The sequence below is a fragment of the Scleropages formosus genome, chromosome 3 (genome assembly GCF_900964775.1).
Source record: "Scleropages formosus chromosome 3, fSclFor1.1, whole genome shotgun sequence".
NCBI lineage: Eukaryota > Metazoa > Chordata > Actinopteri > Osteoglossiformes > Osteoglossidae > Scleropages > Scleropages formosus.
In genome coordinates, this window is record NC_041808.1 from 18,762,168 (window position 1) to 18,780,284 (window position 18,117).

Here is an 18,117-nt window from a genome sequence, read left to right on the forward strand (position 1 = left end):
ATTCCCAAAACAATCTCCTGCTGTTCACATGCATGAACTCATTTTAATCTAGGCATTCCAACCTGCAATGTCAACTTAAGACGTTGGACATTTTAAAATGAACATTAAATGCACCACCCGTTTGTATTTGCTGCAGACTATAAGGGTTTCCTCTTATTGCCCATTTCCTTTGCATAACGCTTTGCATGCTTTACACTAGATATGTGTAGCTTTAGTTAAAAAAAAAAAAAAAAAAAGACAGCAGTCAAATTGTGTGGTTTGCATTTTGGCAGTAAGCAAATGAGCTGATTTGGTATTCTTGCTAACATTAGGTAACTGTTGGTATGTGTAAAGTGCAACTAGAAATAAGATTTTTCTCCACTTGCATTTACATATTATAGCTCAAAGCAAATTGAATTTCGGAGCTAAAGAATTTTTTTTTTTTTTTTTTTTTTTTTTTTTTTGTTTTTGTTTTTAAAGTGTCCAACGGTTTGGTTTTTTCTTATCTAACTGCTAGATCTGAATTCTGTAACTTTTTTTTTTTAATGGTAAAATTGTGAGTTTGTGGTGAAATGTCACTATTGATGTTGGTGGTTGGGACAGTATCATGATGCTAAGATCTTTGTTTCCTGCAATAAATATCTGCATTGCTGTTACCTTTTTTTTTGTGGCCCTGTTTCTTGTACAGCATGAAAAACTTTTTCTTTACAGGAGACAGCTGGTGGCATAAGGGTTAAAACTGCTGCTGGACCTGTAGGTTGCTTGTTTAAATCTCACCTATTGCTGTGGTACCCTGACACAGGTACTCGTGCTAAATTGCTCTTGTAAGAATTATCCAGCTGTATAAATGGGTAACAAAGTTGCTTAACATTGTAAGTCAGTTTGGAGAAGTGTCTGCTAAATGAATAAATGTAAACTGGGTGGGTGCTTGGTGGATATGTTGCATATTACATGTACAATCAATGCACTTGTAAGGTGAGGACTGGGAAGAATTAAAAGGTGGAAATTTTAAAAAGCCTGGCTATGTTGAAAGACGTTTTGAAGAGGTTGAATAGCAGCAGGGAGATGGAGTTCATTGTTTGACTGTGGGAGTACAGTACCGGAAATGGGTCTCACATAGTTGTGAAGAGGGAAGGGGCAGAGTAGCGGTGAGAGTATTTTCGTGCAATCTGAAGTGTGACAAGAGTCCCAGTCCTCAGGTATACTCAAAGGTATTTACTATGAGTTGCTTTAGTAAGAGTAATGTTCATTGGTGTACCCTTTAAAAAAATTTATTTGTAGGAAGGTGATCAGGAATCGTTTGTTCCGAGTTTCTATGAACCTACTTGTCCAATGAACATCTGTGCATATGGTTGGAAGAAACTAACGTCATCACGTCTGCAACTATGTCTTCCTTTCTCCTAATGTAATGCGCAAATTGTATTTTCTATGAGGTTGCCTTGGAGAAAAGCACCTGCTAAATGAATAAATGTAAGAATACCTTGCTCCATAAGGGGTAAAGTACTAGAGCTGATCCAACACTGTACATTACCATGGACAAAGACAACTAAAGTAAGGGGTATGAGCAAAGTACTCGAGCTACAAAGTAAGGTGGTGGGGGGGGGGACGACATCACTTTACTTTGTAGTGTGATACATGGGCCAAATTGTACAATCACAAGTGCATGTACAGTACGTACTATGTTGCAAGTATGTGATCCTGCCACGTGGTGGCGGTATTTGCTAATAATGGTAATTGCCTAAGAGACATGCCCCGCATTACAGTACGTTGTCTTCACGTTCAAAATATTGATCGTTCTCTATCAAAGGGGGAGAACACTGATTTTTTTCGAAAACAATTTTAAAGAATGCTTTATTATAGCATACTGCATTAATGTCTGTTAAATGGTTACATCCCCAGTCGCGACAGTCACCGAATATGGGAAAGATGTGTGTTACGGCGAAGAAACGTAATGGGGGCACCATTTGTGCGGGAAATGAAACGGGAGCGAGATACTGAGTCAGTCTGAGATTTAAGGATATCGAAACTCGCGAATGAGTACTGTGACTGAAATGTCAGGTTGACTGTAAGGCAAAGGGTGCGCGGTCCCTTTAAGAGCGGGTTGGCCGCTCCGGGGGGCACAGGAGCGATGAGCCGAACGAGGACGAGCTCGAACAGTGAACCACAGACCATCCAAGAAACTGAAAAAGGGACCAACATGTGTATCTAACCACGTTCTCTCTGTCGAAGAACGAGCCCAAGAACCGCCGTGGTGGCGCTGGGACAGATCCCTCCGCGGACAGAGCGTGACTTGGCAGGTACGCGTTGCGTTGTGCATCTAGTGCAATTAACATGCCATGGTAAGCGTGAAGTCCGCAGTAAACGCCGGAGCCAGTTTGTGGTGTGGTCCCTCTCTTCTTAGCTGATGTTTGTGTGGCGTATTAACTTTTGCGTTCCTTAAAACGTTTTGTTCCCTCCATACCGGCGGTGTCTGCGAAATAAGTAATTCAGCGTAACTGTCTAGTCCCACACAGTGTGTGTGACTGTGGAGGTTTACTTACTGTGTTAGTCACTCTTCTTTATAACTTAGTTAGCCTTTTGCTGTCAAAAGTCCAATATCTTTAAAAACGGACTTTTGTTGTCGAGTCAGTGTGTTCTCACTGCACACCTGTGAGTTTAAATTTCGCCTCAGGTTTGGCCGCCACGCGCAGCGCCGCTCGCTTCAGGAAATCATCGAAACGAACGACGGAGTACTGCATCTTTGTGTGGCGCGCGACTGTCGCAGAGTGTACATATTTTGTAAAAGTATCAGTTATATAGCGTTTATGCCTACAGCTTTTTAAATTTGAAAGTTAATTTATATCGTGAGATGGCCCGATTAGGATTAGATGAAGATCCAGATTTGGAGGCAAAGTGTTCATGAGCCAGCCAGGGTCGGTACTTGTCGCGGGCGCGCGTGTTGTACAGTCAAAGCTGGCACAGCGCGCTCCCGTAGCACCTCTGTCCGGTCTTTCACTGAGATTATGATGTTGTGTTTTGTTTATTTACCCCAAATCGCTTTACTTAATGCTTCATTAGTGTACTAAGATACAGAAAGGGATCCAGCTGTGTAAAAATGGGTACAGGACTAATACCTAACCGGTTCAGGCACCTTCAACCTGGGTCCTCAGTCAGTGTAACGCGGCTGCGCTACCTGACAGCATTCGGATGCAGATTTTCGAAAAAATCACAAACTGATGTATGCTTTTCTTATTGATTCAAAGAACCACACAAATTAAAATGGGCTGGTTTTGTCACAAAGTTCAACCTTTAGGGATGGTGTGTGGTAATCTCTAGATTCTGCAGTAGGCCATTTTGGCTCTTTACTTGAGCAAGCAGCACACACCTGACCACATGTTTCCTTCCTGCTTCTTTTGCTTAGAAAGAGGCACTTGCAAGTCATGTCTGAGATCCTTGTGGGTCTCCAGTTTGATGCCTGAGGCTTCACGTGTTTATAACAGGTGTCTCTGTTAGACTGATGAGCTTGATACTATATGGAGTTTACAAGATCTTCCCATGTTTGCAGCCCAAAGGCATGCATGATGAGAGAAGGCAATGGTAGACCATGAAAAGTATGTAAATGGTTGTCATGAGTAAAATTAAATTAAGTCATGGCACTTACCCAAACTATGGTAGTTTGATTCCTTTTTACTTTATTCTGTTTGGGTGCATTTAAAAATATGTAATTTAGAAGGAGTTCATACAGAGGTGATTTTTAATGCTGTGGTGTACTGGGTTGCTCAGTTGCGCTGACTAGCTGGAGGGTTGTTGGAGATTCCAGGGCAGTCTCCCAGGATCCCTTTCTATTGTCAGACAGATTTTGTCCACTATTGAATCCAGAGTGCTTGAATCTTAACTGGTAACAGCCATGCATTTTTTGTGCCCCATCATGATCCAGCAGTATGTTTCTTTACTGTTGTTTGCACATGTGTGCATGATATTTGTGAAGGATCATCTGTGTTCTTGAAGCAACTACTAAGTCCTGGAGTTTGCCACTAAGGATGAAGTCACTGGTGGGTCATAGCTCCCATGCCTTTGGTCAAGAGCATTAACCTCAGGTGATGTGGTGAGGCTTTTGCTGGATAAATGGGCTATTTAACACAAGTTTCAATGTTGAACATGGTCCACTTGACCAGAATGATACTTGTTGGGTGGGAGAACCTGTAGGGGTGGAAGCATGTGGCGGACGTTTGAGCATAAATTTACGGCCTCTGCTGGTGGTCTTGGTTTTGTAAAATACATGTCTGGCCTTCTTGTGTGCCTGGACCTTGGCTGGGTGTGTCTGCGTGCACATGTGTGAGCAGAGCATGGGTGGGGAACAGCAAGCTGCAGAGAGTAACACGATGGAACCACTGCCTCCAGGGCCTGGGAAGCCATGCATGTGGGGGCAGGCTAGTTAAGCTTACTGCCTCTTCTAGGGCTTTTTATTACACTTTGTTCCCCTGTATGTCAACAGTAAATATAGTGGGTGCTGTACATATGCTGTTGAGGACCTGTGTGTCTGATGAGAACATATATGTATGTATGTGTCTATGTATATTTGTTCATGCATGCACATTTAGTATACAAAGTCTGTCCCTAGATTTGAGAGCGTGGTGTTCTGGAAACCTCGTCTTTGCATGGCTATAATGCTATAGATGATTGAGAGAACTGGGGCCTGAAAGTGAACAGCAACAAGACTAAATTTAACTTGTAGAAGATTGTCTCCAGGGGGAAAAAAAAAAACCACCAGCAGTGAATTCCATTTTATTTCTCAGTATGTGTGAATTCTAACTTAAAGGTTTGTACCACTGGTATTTTTTCTGGTGAACTTTGTTACCTTTTATGGCTCTATGCCCAAGTCTTTTGTTGCTACCCTGCTTAATCTGAACCCCAGTCCTGCCCCCATTATTGTAGCAGTTTTGGGTTTTGCTGCATGGATGCATGTCTGGAGGGCTGGCCACAATTCTCCCATAATATTACTGAAATTATGGTGTTTCAAACCTCTTGCAGAGGTATAGCAATGGAGGCTGTTTTGTCTGATGATTGCTGTGCATATGCTTAGTATTAATGGGTGCTGTCACAACACCTTGGTTTAAATATTCAAAAGCTGGTTCACAGTGGGAGCAAACACACAGATTGACACAAAGCAAAGACTATACATATACAAACTATGGAACAGAATATGCATATAGACACACTTTTTGTGCTGTAAATATTAATTTGTGCTGTTTGTGTGTAGGGGGTTCATAGCTTGAGGGAGCAGCTCCTGTCCAAGTTCATCGGATCAGGTGTTCCAGATTTCCCATTTTCTGAGTATGTTCCGCATTTTTACGTGGCTGACAAAGTTTTCAAAAGCTGTTTTTAATAAAACCTATGCAGAGCTCCATTTTTGTGTGTTGTTTTTCCATCTTCCATCACACAGCAGCAGTGATGTCTCTTGTTTACAGTCCTTTTCTGGATCTGGCATGTACTTTAGGTAATTCTATTTCTTTACATAATTCTGTCTGTAGTTTGTTTTAAATGACCTTGATGGTAACCCCTTAGCTACAATCAATAGTATACATGTCCCCCAATTTATTACTGGTCTTTGTATGGCTGTAATAAATAAAGAAAATTATTCAGACTACATTAAAACGTCCCCAAATATTTTAAACTGGAAGAAAGGAATTGGGGTGGAAAAACTTATCTTTAAAATGTGTGCCTTGGGTCTTCATAAACTGATGAAGACTAAAAATATCTTTTTGGACACATGCTAATCTGTATTTGCCTCAGTACAATGTAATCATGCTGTAAGGTGGTTTATAATCATATAGCAGTTAGGTCACATGACTTAATTATAGTTATTTGCCTTCGCACAGTAATTAGTCTTTGTGGCTGCTTTTTTTTTAATGTTTTCTCCTCACTAAACTGAACATGATATCATTTGCAGTTAATAAAGCAGATAATATGCGTGGATGTGCTATTTGATTCCCCTACAGAAGGAATCAAATGAGAGGTACGTCAGTGGATGCCAACAAAGGCTGGGTTTAAATGAGTCAGAAGTAATTCTTTCCTTAATTTAGCTTTCTCTTTAATTGCTGCCAGAACATTTTTACTGCATCGGTCTAATGGCTGTGTTGTGCCAATAGCGGGGATCCTTGGTGATGTCAGAATTGGGGACAGGCTGATAGCGTTTTCCTGAGCTGGCATCTGCGCAGCTCTGCACACACATGTTTATGAGGATCTCTGCAGGCATATTGGTTCATGGAGCTGAATGTATGCATGTGCCATGCTTCTTGGAAACCTTTCCCAGCCAGTGTGCTGTATGAGACACTCACAGGAACTTCGGTTGACTATAGTCTCTGTTGTTTCTCCTCATATTCTGTAGCCAGAACCAGAAGGAGGCTGGTAGGACCAGGAGGGATGAGATGGTAAACGGAGCCGACATCATTAGTATGACTCTTTAATGTAGCATTTGCCAGTTAATCACTCTCCACCTCTAGAAACTCTACTCAATACTGATGCATCTGTTAGTTTATTTACAGGTGATGTGGTGTGAGGTGTCCATATTGTAATAGAAATATTACCAAGTGCAAGTAATTGTGGTTTTCACAACATTCCACTGTTGTTTTTCTGCACTTTTTTTTTTTAAACTAGTTACACACTGCAGGTTGTGTCATGCTTAAAGCACTGTTACTTTGTGTCAATTGTAGGTTCAAATCTGAGGAACATTCAGGACCTACTGTGCTTTGAAGCAATGTAGTTAATCCCAGTACCTTCAACACAGTATTCTCTAACATGAAAGCATTAAGTATGTGAGGAATGATTAGTAAGGCGCTTTGAATAAAGGATTATGTGGATTGCATTATTAACATGACATTTCTGTGGCTTGGCAGAGGGTCCCTGTGGTGACTACAGAGTTATGATACTTCTGATGGACTGGTCTGCAGAAGGCACTGCTGTGGCTTGAATTGAAGATCTGTGCCATGGATCGGGTGGTCTGCCAGCCGGCCAGCCGGTGACCCCTCCTTTTTCACCCACAGTCGAGTCCTGCTGGCCTTACACAACTGGTAAGGAAATTGTGTACATCTGAACACTTTAGTTCTCTCATGTATGCATGACATGCTCATGCACATTTGCCCTTGTACCTCAAAAAAGTAGCTAGGATCAGAAGTCAGTTCCATACCTTGGAATTGTTTAGAAGTTCACCCACTACGTGATATTTAAAATTTTAAACAATGCATCTTAATCTTTTGATTTCATTATAGTTAGTTTTGTTTTTAACAGTGCCTAACAAGAATTGAGTAAATTCTGCACAACTTATTCAATTTTCATCAACAGCTCATAGAGTGCAGAGTCTGCGTTCCTTATACAGTACTGGAAACATCGGGCATGACAAATATACTATAGATGCCATTTTATTTTATCTTTAACATAAAACAGTGTGGCGTGGAGTAACAGTGGAGTAAACGGGGTGAGTTGTGGTGTAATGGAGTGTCATGTGGACAGAATGTATTAAAATATCACCTTAAATATTGCATTGCATGGTGACATTTACAAAACTGCCCACAAGAAAGTTGCTGATGCATTACCTAGAGATGTTTGTCAGTATGTGGTTAATATAAATTTGCTATTTGAATAGTCTAATAATAGAAAAGTCTATTGCTTTGGAGTTTCTGTAAGACTCTGATATAGTGTTAAAGGAAAAATGCACTGACTGGGTGTTCAGTGAATTTACATCAATTTACATTTATTTGGCAGATGCTTTTCTCCAAAGTGACTTCCAGTGAACTCTCTGTAGTGTTATCAGCCCACACACCTTACTCACCAAGGTGACTTACACTGCTAGGTACACTACTTACAACGGGTCACTCTTCCACACATCGGTGGAACACACACTCTCTGTCATTCACACGCTATGGGGGAGCCTGAACAGCATGTCTTTGGACTATGGGAGGAAACTGGAGTAGCCGGAGGAAAGCCACGCAGACAAGGGGAGAACATGCAAACTCCACACAGATTGAGCAGGGCTCGAACCCATGTCCTCTCGCACCACCGTGGCACTGTGAGAGGGCAGTGCTACTTGCTGTGTCACCGTGCCGCCCTATGAAGCTTTAAACATGAATGTGTTTTGCTGGACGTAATGGTGAAAAGTGGAAATGCAGGCCATTTTTGATTTGCAACAGAGAAATTTTGAAAAATACTCTGAGGAATGTTCAGATCTCCAAAAATTCGGAAGTCAGATGTTCATAACGTGATGTATAAGAACAGTGTGTGCGCATACAGAGTAAGGTTTGTCATCACAGGCAAAATCTTAGCATGAATATGAGTGACTGAACAAAAGCCATGTGTAAAAAAATGTTTTACTTATAAGCAACATTTTTCTCCCTGTTGAGAAACATCTTTACTTTGACTGCACTCGGCCACTAGTAGCATAATACCATCTCTACCTAGCTGGTTGTTACGTTTGCTTGTTCCAGAAATTTTACTTTTGCCCTGCAGGTGCCAACTCTTACATTGTAAGTTATATACGTATGTATCTGTGTTGATCAGTATTTACATGTGTCTCTCTTGTCAACCTAAAGTGATCTTGTTTTGGCCTTTACATTATTTGGAAGAGTAATTGTTATAACTGCAGTTCTGCCAGGCTGGTGTTAATTTTATTTTGTGTAATTCCAAATTACCTAGACTTTTCTGGATGTATTACAGTTATATTTAGAGGTATATATGGTCCTCCCATTAGGCACTCTGTATGCCGTGTCCTTAATTACCACCAACATTCTTGTACAAATGTATGATTATCAGAATCAGTACAGTGAATTATAACCACTAAACAGTTTATCTGATAAGGTGCCTCCTATGAAATAGACAGGTTTTAAGCAAACTGTTACTGGAAACCACCATACTGTTTTTTTTTTTTTATTATTTTTTTTAAAAATTTTTTAAAGAAGAAAATAGTGCATGCCTTGTACAATGTTAAAATAACACCCATTGATATGAGTTTATAGTGCTGTGGTGATGGCATGGTAATTTTATTTGTAGCTCTAAGTTGTGGTGTGAATTTTCTGTTCCTCTTTGTCTTCTCCTTGTTTCACATGCTTCTCTGTTACTGGGTTGAGCTGTGGTGAAACAGGTGCTATGCAAAACTGAGTTTGTAACCCCTCCACCCCAAACCCTTTTGACATGGTTTTCTTCTGCTCTCCTGATCTCACTTCCCCTGCACCTTGCATGATGGGTTAATGAGCTTTTTTGTGGCTGTGCAAGATTCAAAGCCACAGATTCATGTATATATAATATATATGGTTACTGTAGCTATATGAAATCAAGAAGTACCCAAAAACCCCTTGGCCTCTCCCAGGTAGGAAACGTTTGTGTTTGTAGGCACAGCTGGGTGTGCTGGCAAGAGGTGCCGGCTAGGCAGAACAAATGGGCCCTGTTCACAGGGGCTTTCAGTGGCCTCCTCGCATGTGTGTACAATGATCTGATTGAAAGTAATTGCAAACCGTTTATCTCTGCTCTTCTGAAACATGTAGATTAAATACTTCTAAAACTTGAAATGTTATTTAATCACACTTCTTTTTTTGACATTTTCTGCAGTTTCCTGCTCTGAAGGGTATATGAAGGTTTTAAATAAAAACGGGCATGGCATATATGATTCACAATCTATTACATGTCCTACAAGTGATATCTTTTTCTCAATTTGTGTCATGGCTACACATTTCAAGTGAGACTCTTTACTAAGTGGGATGAAGCAGGTGTGTTCCATTAGGAAATTGACTTCTTTCCTCCCCCCCCCCCCCCCCCCATTTGCTTCTGGGACTCAGAGGGTGGGAATAGCTTGAAAATGAACTCTGATTGCCTGGCAGTCCTTGCTCTGGTCTGTAAGAGTGGCCTTGAGCCCAGCAGGTTAGGGGTGTGTATACATGTTGGTGAGAATGAATGGTTGTGTAGTGGCAGGAGTGGCAGTATCGTTGGTATGCGATGTTAGAGCTGCAGTTTTCTCTACACAGACAGGCCTGCCTTTTGTAAACATGAGCATGTGCTTGTCTCTTCTTTTATATCTTTCCCTGAGCCCAAGCAGTAGCAGAGATTAATGTGAGAGGCCCTGTCAGCAGCTAACCCCCACCTTTTCCTCCTGTCCTTCAGGATTCTTCAGTCATTTGTGCCAAAGATGAGCTGCAGCAGAGCCACACTGAATCTCAGGGAGTTTAGGTTTATGAATTAATGATGGTGAGAACAGAGATCTATAAAAACTTATGTGTAAAATTAAAAATAAAACCTTATTAGTTCCAGAGGGAAGTTTTGTCCCTTTGTCTGTATCAAGTTCAGCTCTCTGGTTATGGCATGGAAGATGGTCAAATAATCAGCACCACAGTCCCTATGGGGTCTGATAACTCTCTACATCCCAGCAAAAGTACTATGGTCTACCTCTAGCCACATGGTGGTCTCACACATGAAAGGTCAAAATTTAAATTAAAAAAGTCTTTGGATGTGTAACTTATGAATTTTGTCCCTTGGAGTTTTTGAACACTTTGGTAGGTCTCAAAATACATGTATGTCAGACCCAGTTGTCTCCAGATCTCCTGACTGCTCTATAACCTTGCATCATGTCGGCTATCACAATCACCTTTGTATTTATTATTAGTACATTTAGCTGACACTTTTCTCCAAAGCAACTTAGGTAAATAATTGTAACTTAACACTATTTATACAGCTGCTAATTACCTTGCTCAAGGGTACTACAACAGTAGATGAGATTCGAACCGGCCATCTTCGGAGCCAAAGGCAGCAAGTCTAACCACTTCACCATTGACTACCCCGAAGATCAGTAGCTTCTCTTTTTATGTAATGCTTGAAATTGTACAGAGCAGTTTACATTTATTAATTTAGCTAATACTTTTTTCCAAAGCACCTCATTATATTAAGCTGCTTACAATTATCAGTTTATAGTGCTTGGTGCTTTCACTAGAGCAGTTCAGGGTAAGTACAGTAATCAAATACTATAGCTGGAGGTGGAATTTGAAACCACAATTGAATTGTATTTCCTTTTAATTGTATAGGCACCTACTCATGTCATGCATAAACACAGTGGATTTTGACAAGCTGTAGTTTGGTAGTTGTGTGTGTGTGTCAGAACTTTTATTCACAGCCATGTAGAGTATTGAAACAGTGAAAAAAATTAGAAATGGTAAGTTTCTGTACATGTGCTGAATGTGGAAGTTGTAAGTACACTTTTTTTATTTATTTATTTTATTTATATTGCTGCCTTTAAATTATTTTGTTTTGGTTTGAGCTTTGGTACTTGTGGAAATCTCTGCCTGTAACAACTCACCGTGTATTGCATCTATGCCAGTGCCTTTCTGTTTCTATCTTTGAGTGTTGGTGTCAGTGTCAAGGACACTGGATATTGTTGAGAGGTCATGGAGTTCAGGCCTGTCCTATAGCTGTTTCAAGTTTTCAAGAAATGCCCTCCTGTGTTTCCCAGCTATTTGAGCCTGCTGTTGAAGTCTGTGTGCAGTCTGGCTCTTAGTTGCTTTCTGTGTTCTGTTTTCTGCCATGTTTGGTCCCAAGGATCTTTTTACTGCTTTAGGCTATGCTGAATAGCAGTGCATTGTTCTCCATTGAGGAAAAGGTGGTCCTGTTGTTGAATAAATAACAAACAGAAAATGTGATTCTTTATGAAACGCTGAATGGTTTAATCACTGTTTGAAGCCTGCATAGTGGCACAGCAAGTAGACTTATTCAGGTCGATGCTGAGTTTGTTTTCCCATGTTTGTGTGAGTTTCTTTCACGGTGCTTTCGCTCCCCCCAACGGTTCCAACACGTTTCAGGTAAGTTGTGTACTCTCAATTGCCGTGTGTGTGTGTGAGAAAGAGAGAGAGAGCGGTGTGGATGAGTAGTTTCTGAACATGTGAACACACAGACAAGCTCATTCAGACACACTGACACTTCTTTTAAACAATTTATATGTTCACTGCTCTGTATTTAGAGTGCATCCAGTCTGCTGAGTCACCCATGAGTGAATGGTAAGGTGTCCCTTTCTGCCAAAACCCGACTTCCATCCTGGGGAGTTTTCTCTTTCATTTTTATTGTATAGTCTGTCAACACCTGACGCAGCAGGTATGCTTAGCAGGTAGGTGGACTGAAATCTAACATCTCTCCCCATTACACGGGGTCTGGATTAAATGGCTTCAGTGTTATTCGGTTAGGATCCTGAAGCTGGTGGTGCACATCCCCTCTAGTTCACTTCCTTTGGAGCCTAGTTATTGCTTTTACTAAGGGATTCACTGCGCATTGATTTGCCTAATAAACATGAGGCATCTGGCCTGACGTGGCAGCAGAGTGCTGCCTGGTGGGAAGGGGGGACAGAGGCACTGCTGTCAGGTTAGACATACCAACTGGAATGGCAAATTCTTCCAGTTTGCCCTTCATAAAGGAATTCTGATACCAACTGAGTAGATCTCTAGCACATTCTTTATTTTCTCAGTTATCAAGTTCAAGTTTTTATTTTCATTGCTCTATATAGCTCATATACAGTGGAATGAAATATAATTTCTCCAGAGTTGTTTGATTTATGCGATTTCTTGTGACTCAGCTTTTGTGAATGAATTAGCCTGCAGAGTAAACATTTAGAATGAGATTGAACGTTTCTGTGTCAAGGAAATCTAAGATTTGCTGTGTTCTTGGCCAGTCTTTGGCTTTGATCTTCACATCTGTGTGACAGGCGTGTTCACATTCCAACTGTGGGCTACCGCAAGACACATTCCAGAACCCACCCATCAGTTCCTGCTGATCTCTGACCAGCACTCTGCATGTCTGCCAGTGTTTTGCTTGATAATGTCTGATTTAAGATCTGGGAGATTGTTGCTTACTGTCCTTCTGTCTCATCATTATGTTGTTGTTCTTTGACAGGCAGATGAGGTGTTGCTTCAAAGGTTTCCTTATTAGTAATTATGTGCTTGCCCCCAGTATACAGTTTGTCTCTTTCAAAGTGATACTGAACTATTTTTTTTTTTTTTTTTGTGAGGTATTTTGTTTTTGTGCAACTTCTCCAGTTATAGTATTTGTTACTAGTTCAGCGTAAACGGCCGAAATGTCATTTGCTTCGTGGGGAAAGAAGCAAACAGAATTGTGTGATTTTCTTGCTGTTAAAAAGGGAAGAGGAGCAGTGAACAGTTTATGAAGTGATCTCAAATCTTCATGGGAATGTATGTTTCCTGTTACAAGACTCTGGTGGGTCATGTACTGAGTATCAAGAGATGCCACAGATTTGGCATCCTGCTCCTCTATCCTGCTTTGTCTACTGTCCATTCATTTCATTTTCCAATTGAACCTAGGACAGCAGGTGGCATAGTAGAGCCACTGCCTTTCGACTGAAAGGAACAAGGGTTTGAATTCCACCTCCTGCTATAATACCCCTGAGCAAGGTACTTACCCTAAATGGGTTCACTAAACATTACACAGCTATAAATGGGCAAGTCATTGTTAGAAGCATAACATTTAAAAGTTGCTTTGGAGAAAAGTGTTAGTTAAATGAGAAAAATAAGTGCTGAAGAAGCCTTGTAATCCTTCTGAGAGAATCTTACTGTATTGACCAAGTGTACCTGGGGTACCTGCAGCACTGAATGTTGTTGCTGGCACCTGTCATAGCTCTTAGGATTTATTCTTACAGATTGAGCTCAATTTTTTAAAATTTATTTTTGCTGAACGTAGCTGCCTGTCATTCCCTTTAACTTCAAGCCTTCCTGATGTCTTGTACCTTGGAACATTGTGTTTGTGCATGCACATATACAAGGATATGTGGAAACTGTTTTCCATCCCATAATGGAATTGCAAAAGTAGGGCTTTGGCTGAATTTGTACTGCCTTTTGTTCCCACCTTGGCTCATGGCCGGCTGGGGGTCAGTGGCATAACTTTCTGTGGCACAACAAATGGTAGGATGTGTTTTGAGCGTACGAGACGTTCCATGGGGGTTCATGGTGCCTCAGCACAGCAAGGCCTCCCAGTGGCTGGAGGACATTAACGTGGAGGTGCAGAGTGTATGCTTTGGGCTGCATCCAGACTCCCTTATTTTCATTGGATGATGCATCTAATGTGTGTGTTATGGATTTCAAGGAAAGGGACTTTTTTTTTTTTTCCTTCCCTTAATTGGCAAAATGAAAAGCAAATTTAAAATTTTGCAAAAATAAGGATCAGCCTCCTCCACCTTAATTGCATTAGTATTTCTCTTCCTAATAATAGAACACTGGATAAAATGAAACATAATTTGTTGAAAAAATTAGTGATTTAAAAGAATGCAACCCTAAATACAGCACTGCTGAATAAATGTAAATTTCAGCACAAAAAAAGTAGCATTTGATAACTTGTTGAAGTCAACTGAACCCCACCCCCGCATTAGCGTAGCCAAGTGTGAATGAACTGTACCTCTTGTATGAAAAATACAATGGTTTCAGCACTAAATTCAGCTGGATGGAACTTTTCAAATGGCAGGCGTTGAGGGTGGTGCTGTTGATGAGGGGGCTGTGGGAATATAAAAGAGGATTGATCTTCCCTTTCCTGGATATCCTAGAGAGTCCTGCATGACAGGGCAGCCTATGGTTTTGTTTCTGCTCATTTTGGCAGGAAAGGAGTTAAAGGGTAAAGGATTATCAAGTTCAAGTGTTATTCACTTTGCACTGATGCAGCTCTGGGTGTGCAGGACATGAAGTGTGCTAACTGAATATACCCATGCCTAGTCTGCAAGGACAAGGAAGAGCATGCTAGAGGTGGCAGCTTGTAAATGGCTGAGAGGCTGCATCTTGGTCAGTGAACCCACTGAAGTGATTTCCCCACCGTTACTTGGTGACTCAAGGGTTTATTTTGCAGGCTGGCAGACAATATCTGTTTAGGACACCTGTCCTCAGGAATTGAATGACTTTGTGGCTTTGTCTGTGACTGACAGATTATAATTTATTATCTATTGGTTGTACATTATACCTGAAGAATTGTTACTTTCTTAAATGTTAGATATTTGTGCTTTTAGTATGAGAACAATGTTAAGACTAGTTAGGCTTTTTGACTTAGGCATAAATGGGTTTTAAGGTCACTTCAGAAAATGCTGCCAGTTTGGATTTTGGTGTTGGAAGCTGTGAGAAGACTGGAAGGAACAACAGGAAACTACCGAAAGGTGTCTGTGCAGTAAGGCTTTACAGCTCTAATTTGTCAAGTGTATGACGTTGCTGCCTAATTTAGCAGTATGTTAGTTCCCAGTTTTAAAAAAAAAAAAAAAAAGCATGCAGTGGACTTTTACTCATAATTACATGAAATAGATATGTTATATTCTGGGAGCAGTGAATGCTTCCAGGTGACAGATCTTTCACATTCTGTATTGTTTGGGGTTTCCAGAACGGACTGCCAGAGGTAGCACATGGCAAGACAAGGTGGTGGGGTTAATAAGCATGCTCTCAGTCTGTCTACTCCCAACAGCTCTGCTTAATGGAGCAGGTGATTTCATCAGGGAAATGGAAGGTGGTGTGACAAGGCCCCCGTAAAGAGTTTTGTGTGTGTGTATGTGTGTGTAAGAGAGAGAGTGGTTGGTGGTAGTATGGCAATGATGTGAGGGAGAGTTGCAGCATCTCGGCAGAAACCACGTGGAATGCGAGGGCAGATGGGGGGGGCGGGAGCTGTATGGTGCAATGGCACACTGAGCATGCTGGGATGGAGGAATGGGAGGTGGGCGGAGGCAGTCCTCTCACCTTATGGAGCCTCTCTCTCCTCCTGCCCAGTTGTCAGCTTTCGATGTGTGAGGAGCTTGGTGATGGTGGGAGTATAAGGGGGGGGTGGTTATGATGGGGGAAGAGGGGAGGAGTCCATTTCAGAGGAAAACTGTGCTAGCACGGCAACAATGGATTTGATTTGTTGCTGCAGCATCGGTGGAGGGGAGTGTATGACGGGGTGGGGTGAGCTGGGGGGGGGGCATGGGCTGCAGAACGCAGACACACAATGAACCAGACTCAAGCCCAGGAGTGAGAGAGGGGGACTGGTAGCTGTTCTGGACCCTGTTTGGCACAACACTGATATTGATGCTGGGGGCTGCTAGTTTACAAGAAGGATGGAAAGGCTTCCCAGCATCCTTAGGGAAGAGGCTGACTGTGCCCATTGCATAAGATGGTACATTGTATGATTTTTTTTTCTGATGTTATGGAGGCAGTACAATGACACTGGGCATGACAAGGAGGTTATGTGGCAAGAAGCTTGTGACCCTTTGACTTTCAGGACCTGGTTACCAAGGAAGGTGCAGAAAACTGGCAGGAGTGGCCCACAAGGAAGCAGATGCATGCAGGAGTGGTAAGAAGTCGAATCGGACAGTGAGGGAACTCATCACGCAGGCTTGATGGGTTGTCTCTTATGGTGGGGGGCCTAGAGGCCATAAAGGAGGTTGCATCGGGGGAAAGATCAGGAATTGCATGAGTGCACTTGACTGTCCAGATGTCTCCCAGATGGCTCGGTGCTCAGCATTGGAGAGGTGCTTAAACCGACACGCTTACTCTCTCCCTCACCCTCCCTTCGCCTAGCAGATTAAATGCGAGCAGTGGGGAGGGGGGGCTGTGTTGTGATTGGGTGGTCAGTGTAGGACTTCAGCTTCTCCAGCGAGTGCCACAAAGGACGACGCTTGTCGCTGGGGGAGATTGTGCACTTCCCAATGCTCCAGCGAGCAGGACAGTAAAACGGGAGGACAAAAAAAATACAGTGACTGGATTAATCTTCAGCATCGCCAGGACAACAGCAGACAGCAGTTGAGGTGGAGGGGAATGGGAAGCACATGTGTTCTGCTGTACCTCCTGTGTCGACATTCATCGATCTGGCAACTGCGGCATAGTCTTGAGGCTGACGTCAGGATGGCACTGCAGTGACGCCAAGGGAAAGACTGGACAAGTCGGACTACTAGAAGTATAACGGACCGACAGACAGCTCTTGAGGCAAGAGCATTCTGCCTGTGGTGGCCAGGAGGCAGTTTTTCCATTCCACTGCTGTGGCTTGTTTTAAGAAAGAGCAGTTTCACACCAGTGGAAACAGGCAGGGGTATTGTGAGACACCCCCCAATTCCAACATACTGCTCTTCAACATGAGCGACACCTCCGAATACCAGCGGCTGCCGAATGAGGATGATGAGGTACAAAGCCCTCTGCTGATGGTTACTTCTGTCTGTGCTGGAATGAAATCTGGATTTATCAGTTTTGAGTTTGTTTTTGGGGGAACAGCCATAGATCCTGCACCATTTTTGTGGGGAAGAACAGCAAGTAGCAACTCACATAAGCATGGGGGACCAAGTGTCCACAGAGATTTCAGGTGAGAGGCAAGGATCTCACTCCAAGCTCTAACACATAGGGCTTAATGTCTCTCTTAATGCCTGTGTAGGCATTTCTAGGGCCTCATTGGAAAGATGTCAGTTACCAGTTGAGTTTCTTATTAGGAAGAAAATTATAGTTTTTGATTTATCACTTCCACAACTCAGAGAAAACTGATATGACTTGCCAGGAGTCACTCTGGGGTTTCTCTACATTAAGCCACAAATGAAACAACCAACTCCTGATATACAATTTAATTTTGTCAGCTTGTCTCTGAGTCAAGACCCCCCTCCTCCATCCTGCTGGACAAAGGGAATCAAGCAAGGGGCTGTAGCACTGTCTTCAGGCTTGGCCTAAATGTGTACTGACTCAGTAAAGATGCTTTTCTCAGTGTGGTGTGTGGTATAACTGCACAGAATCAACAGCAGCACTTTGAACAGTGTTGTTTCAGGATTCAGGCCTGGCTCACTGTGAGGATGCAGGAAGCTGCAGGACAAGTGGTCAGCAAACACTTCAATTTTGAGGGTCACATCACTTATTTTTTTTTTACTGTGCTGAGCTTTACTGGGGGTGTGTGTGTGTGTGTGTGTGTGTGTGTGTGTGTGTGTGTGTGTGTGTGTGTGTGTGAGAGAGAGAAAGAAAGAAAGAGAGAGAGGTAGGAGAGTGTCCACAAACCCTCCCTCATTCTACTGCTTTTAGTGCCCAGCCCCCTATGGCTCTGGAGATAATCTCCTGGCCAGCTGTGGTACTTGGGGTGTGGAAACACTGCCATAATGATGGAATGGTCAACATTAGGTCTGTTTCTGTGTCCTAAATCAGCAGTGATTCCATT

At 42.2% G+C, this 18,117-nt stretch overlaps 1 protein-coding gene across 2 annotated transcripts in view; it reads left to right on the top strand.

Annotated features, from left to right (window-relative positions):
- Nucleotides 1-2,131: 2,131 nt before the first annotated feature.
- The window catches only part of LOC108935258 (activated CDC42 kinase 1-like), a 35,323-nt gene continuing 19,337 nt past the window's right edge, over nucleotides 2,132-18,117 (top strand). The window contains exons 1-2 of one of the 2 annotated variants that reach the window (XM_018753738.2): nucleotides 2,132-2,276; nucleotides 6,855-7,028. Coding sequence is in view for 1 of the 2 variants with exons in the window: in XM_018753736.2 (XP_018609252.1) it covers nucleotides 17,063-17,110 (48 nt within the window). In the remaining variant the exon portion in view is untranslated. Of the gene's footprint in view, nucleotides 2,277-6,854; nucleotides 7,029-16,637; nucleotides 17,111-18,117 lie in introns of those variants that run through there. The other variant, XM_018753736.2, reaches the window with a different exon arrangement.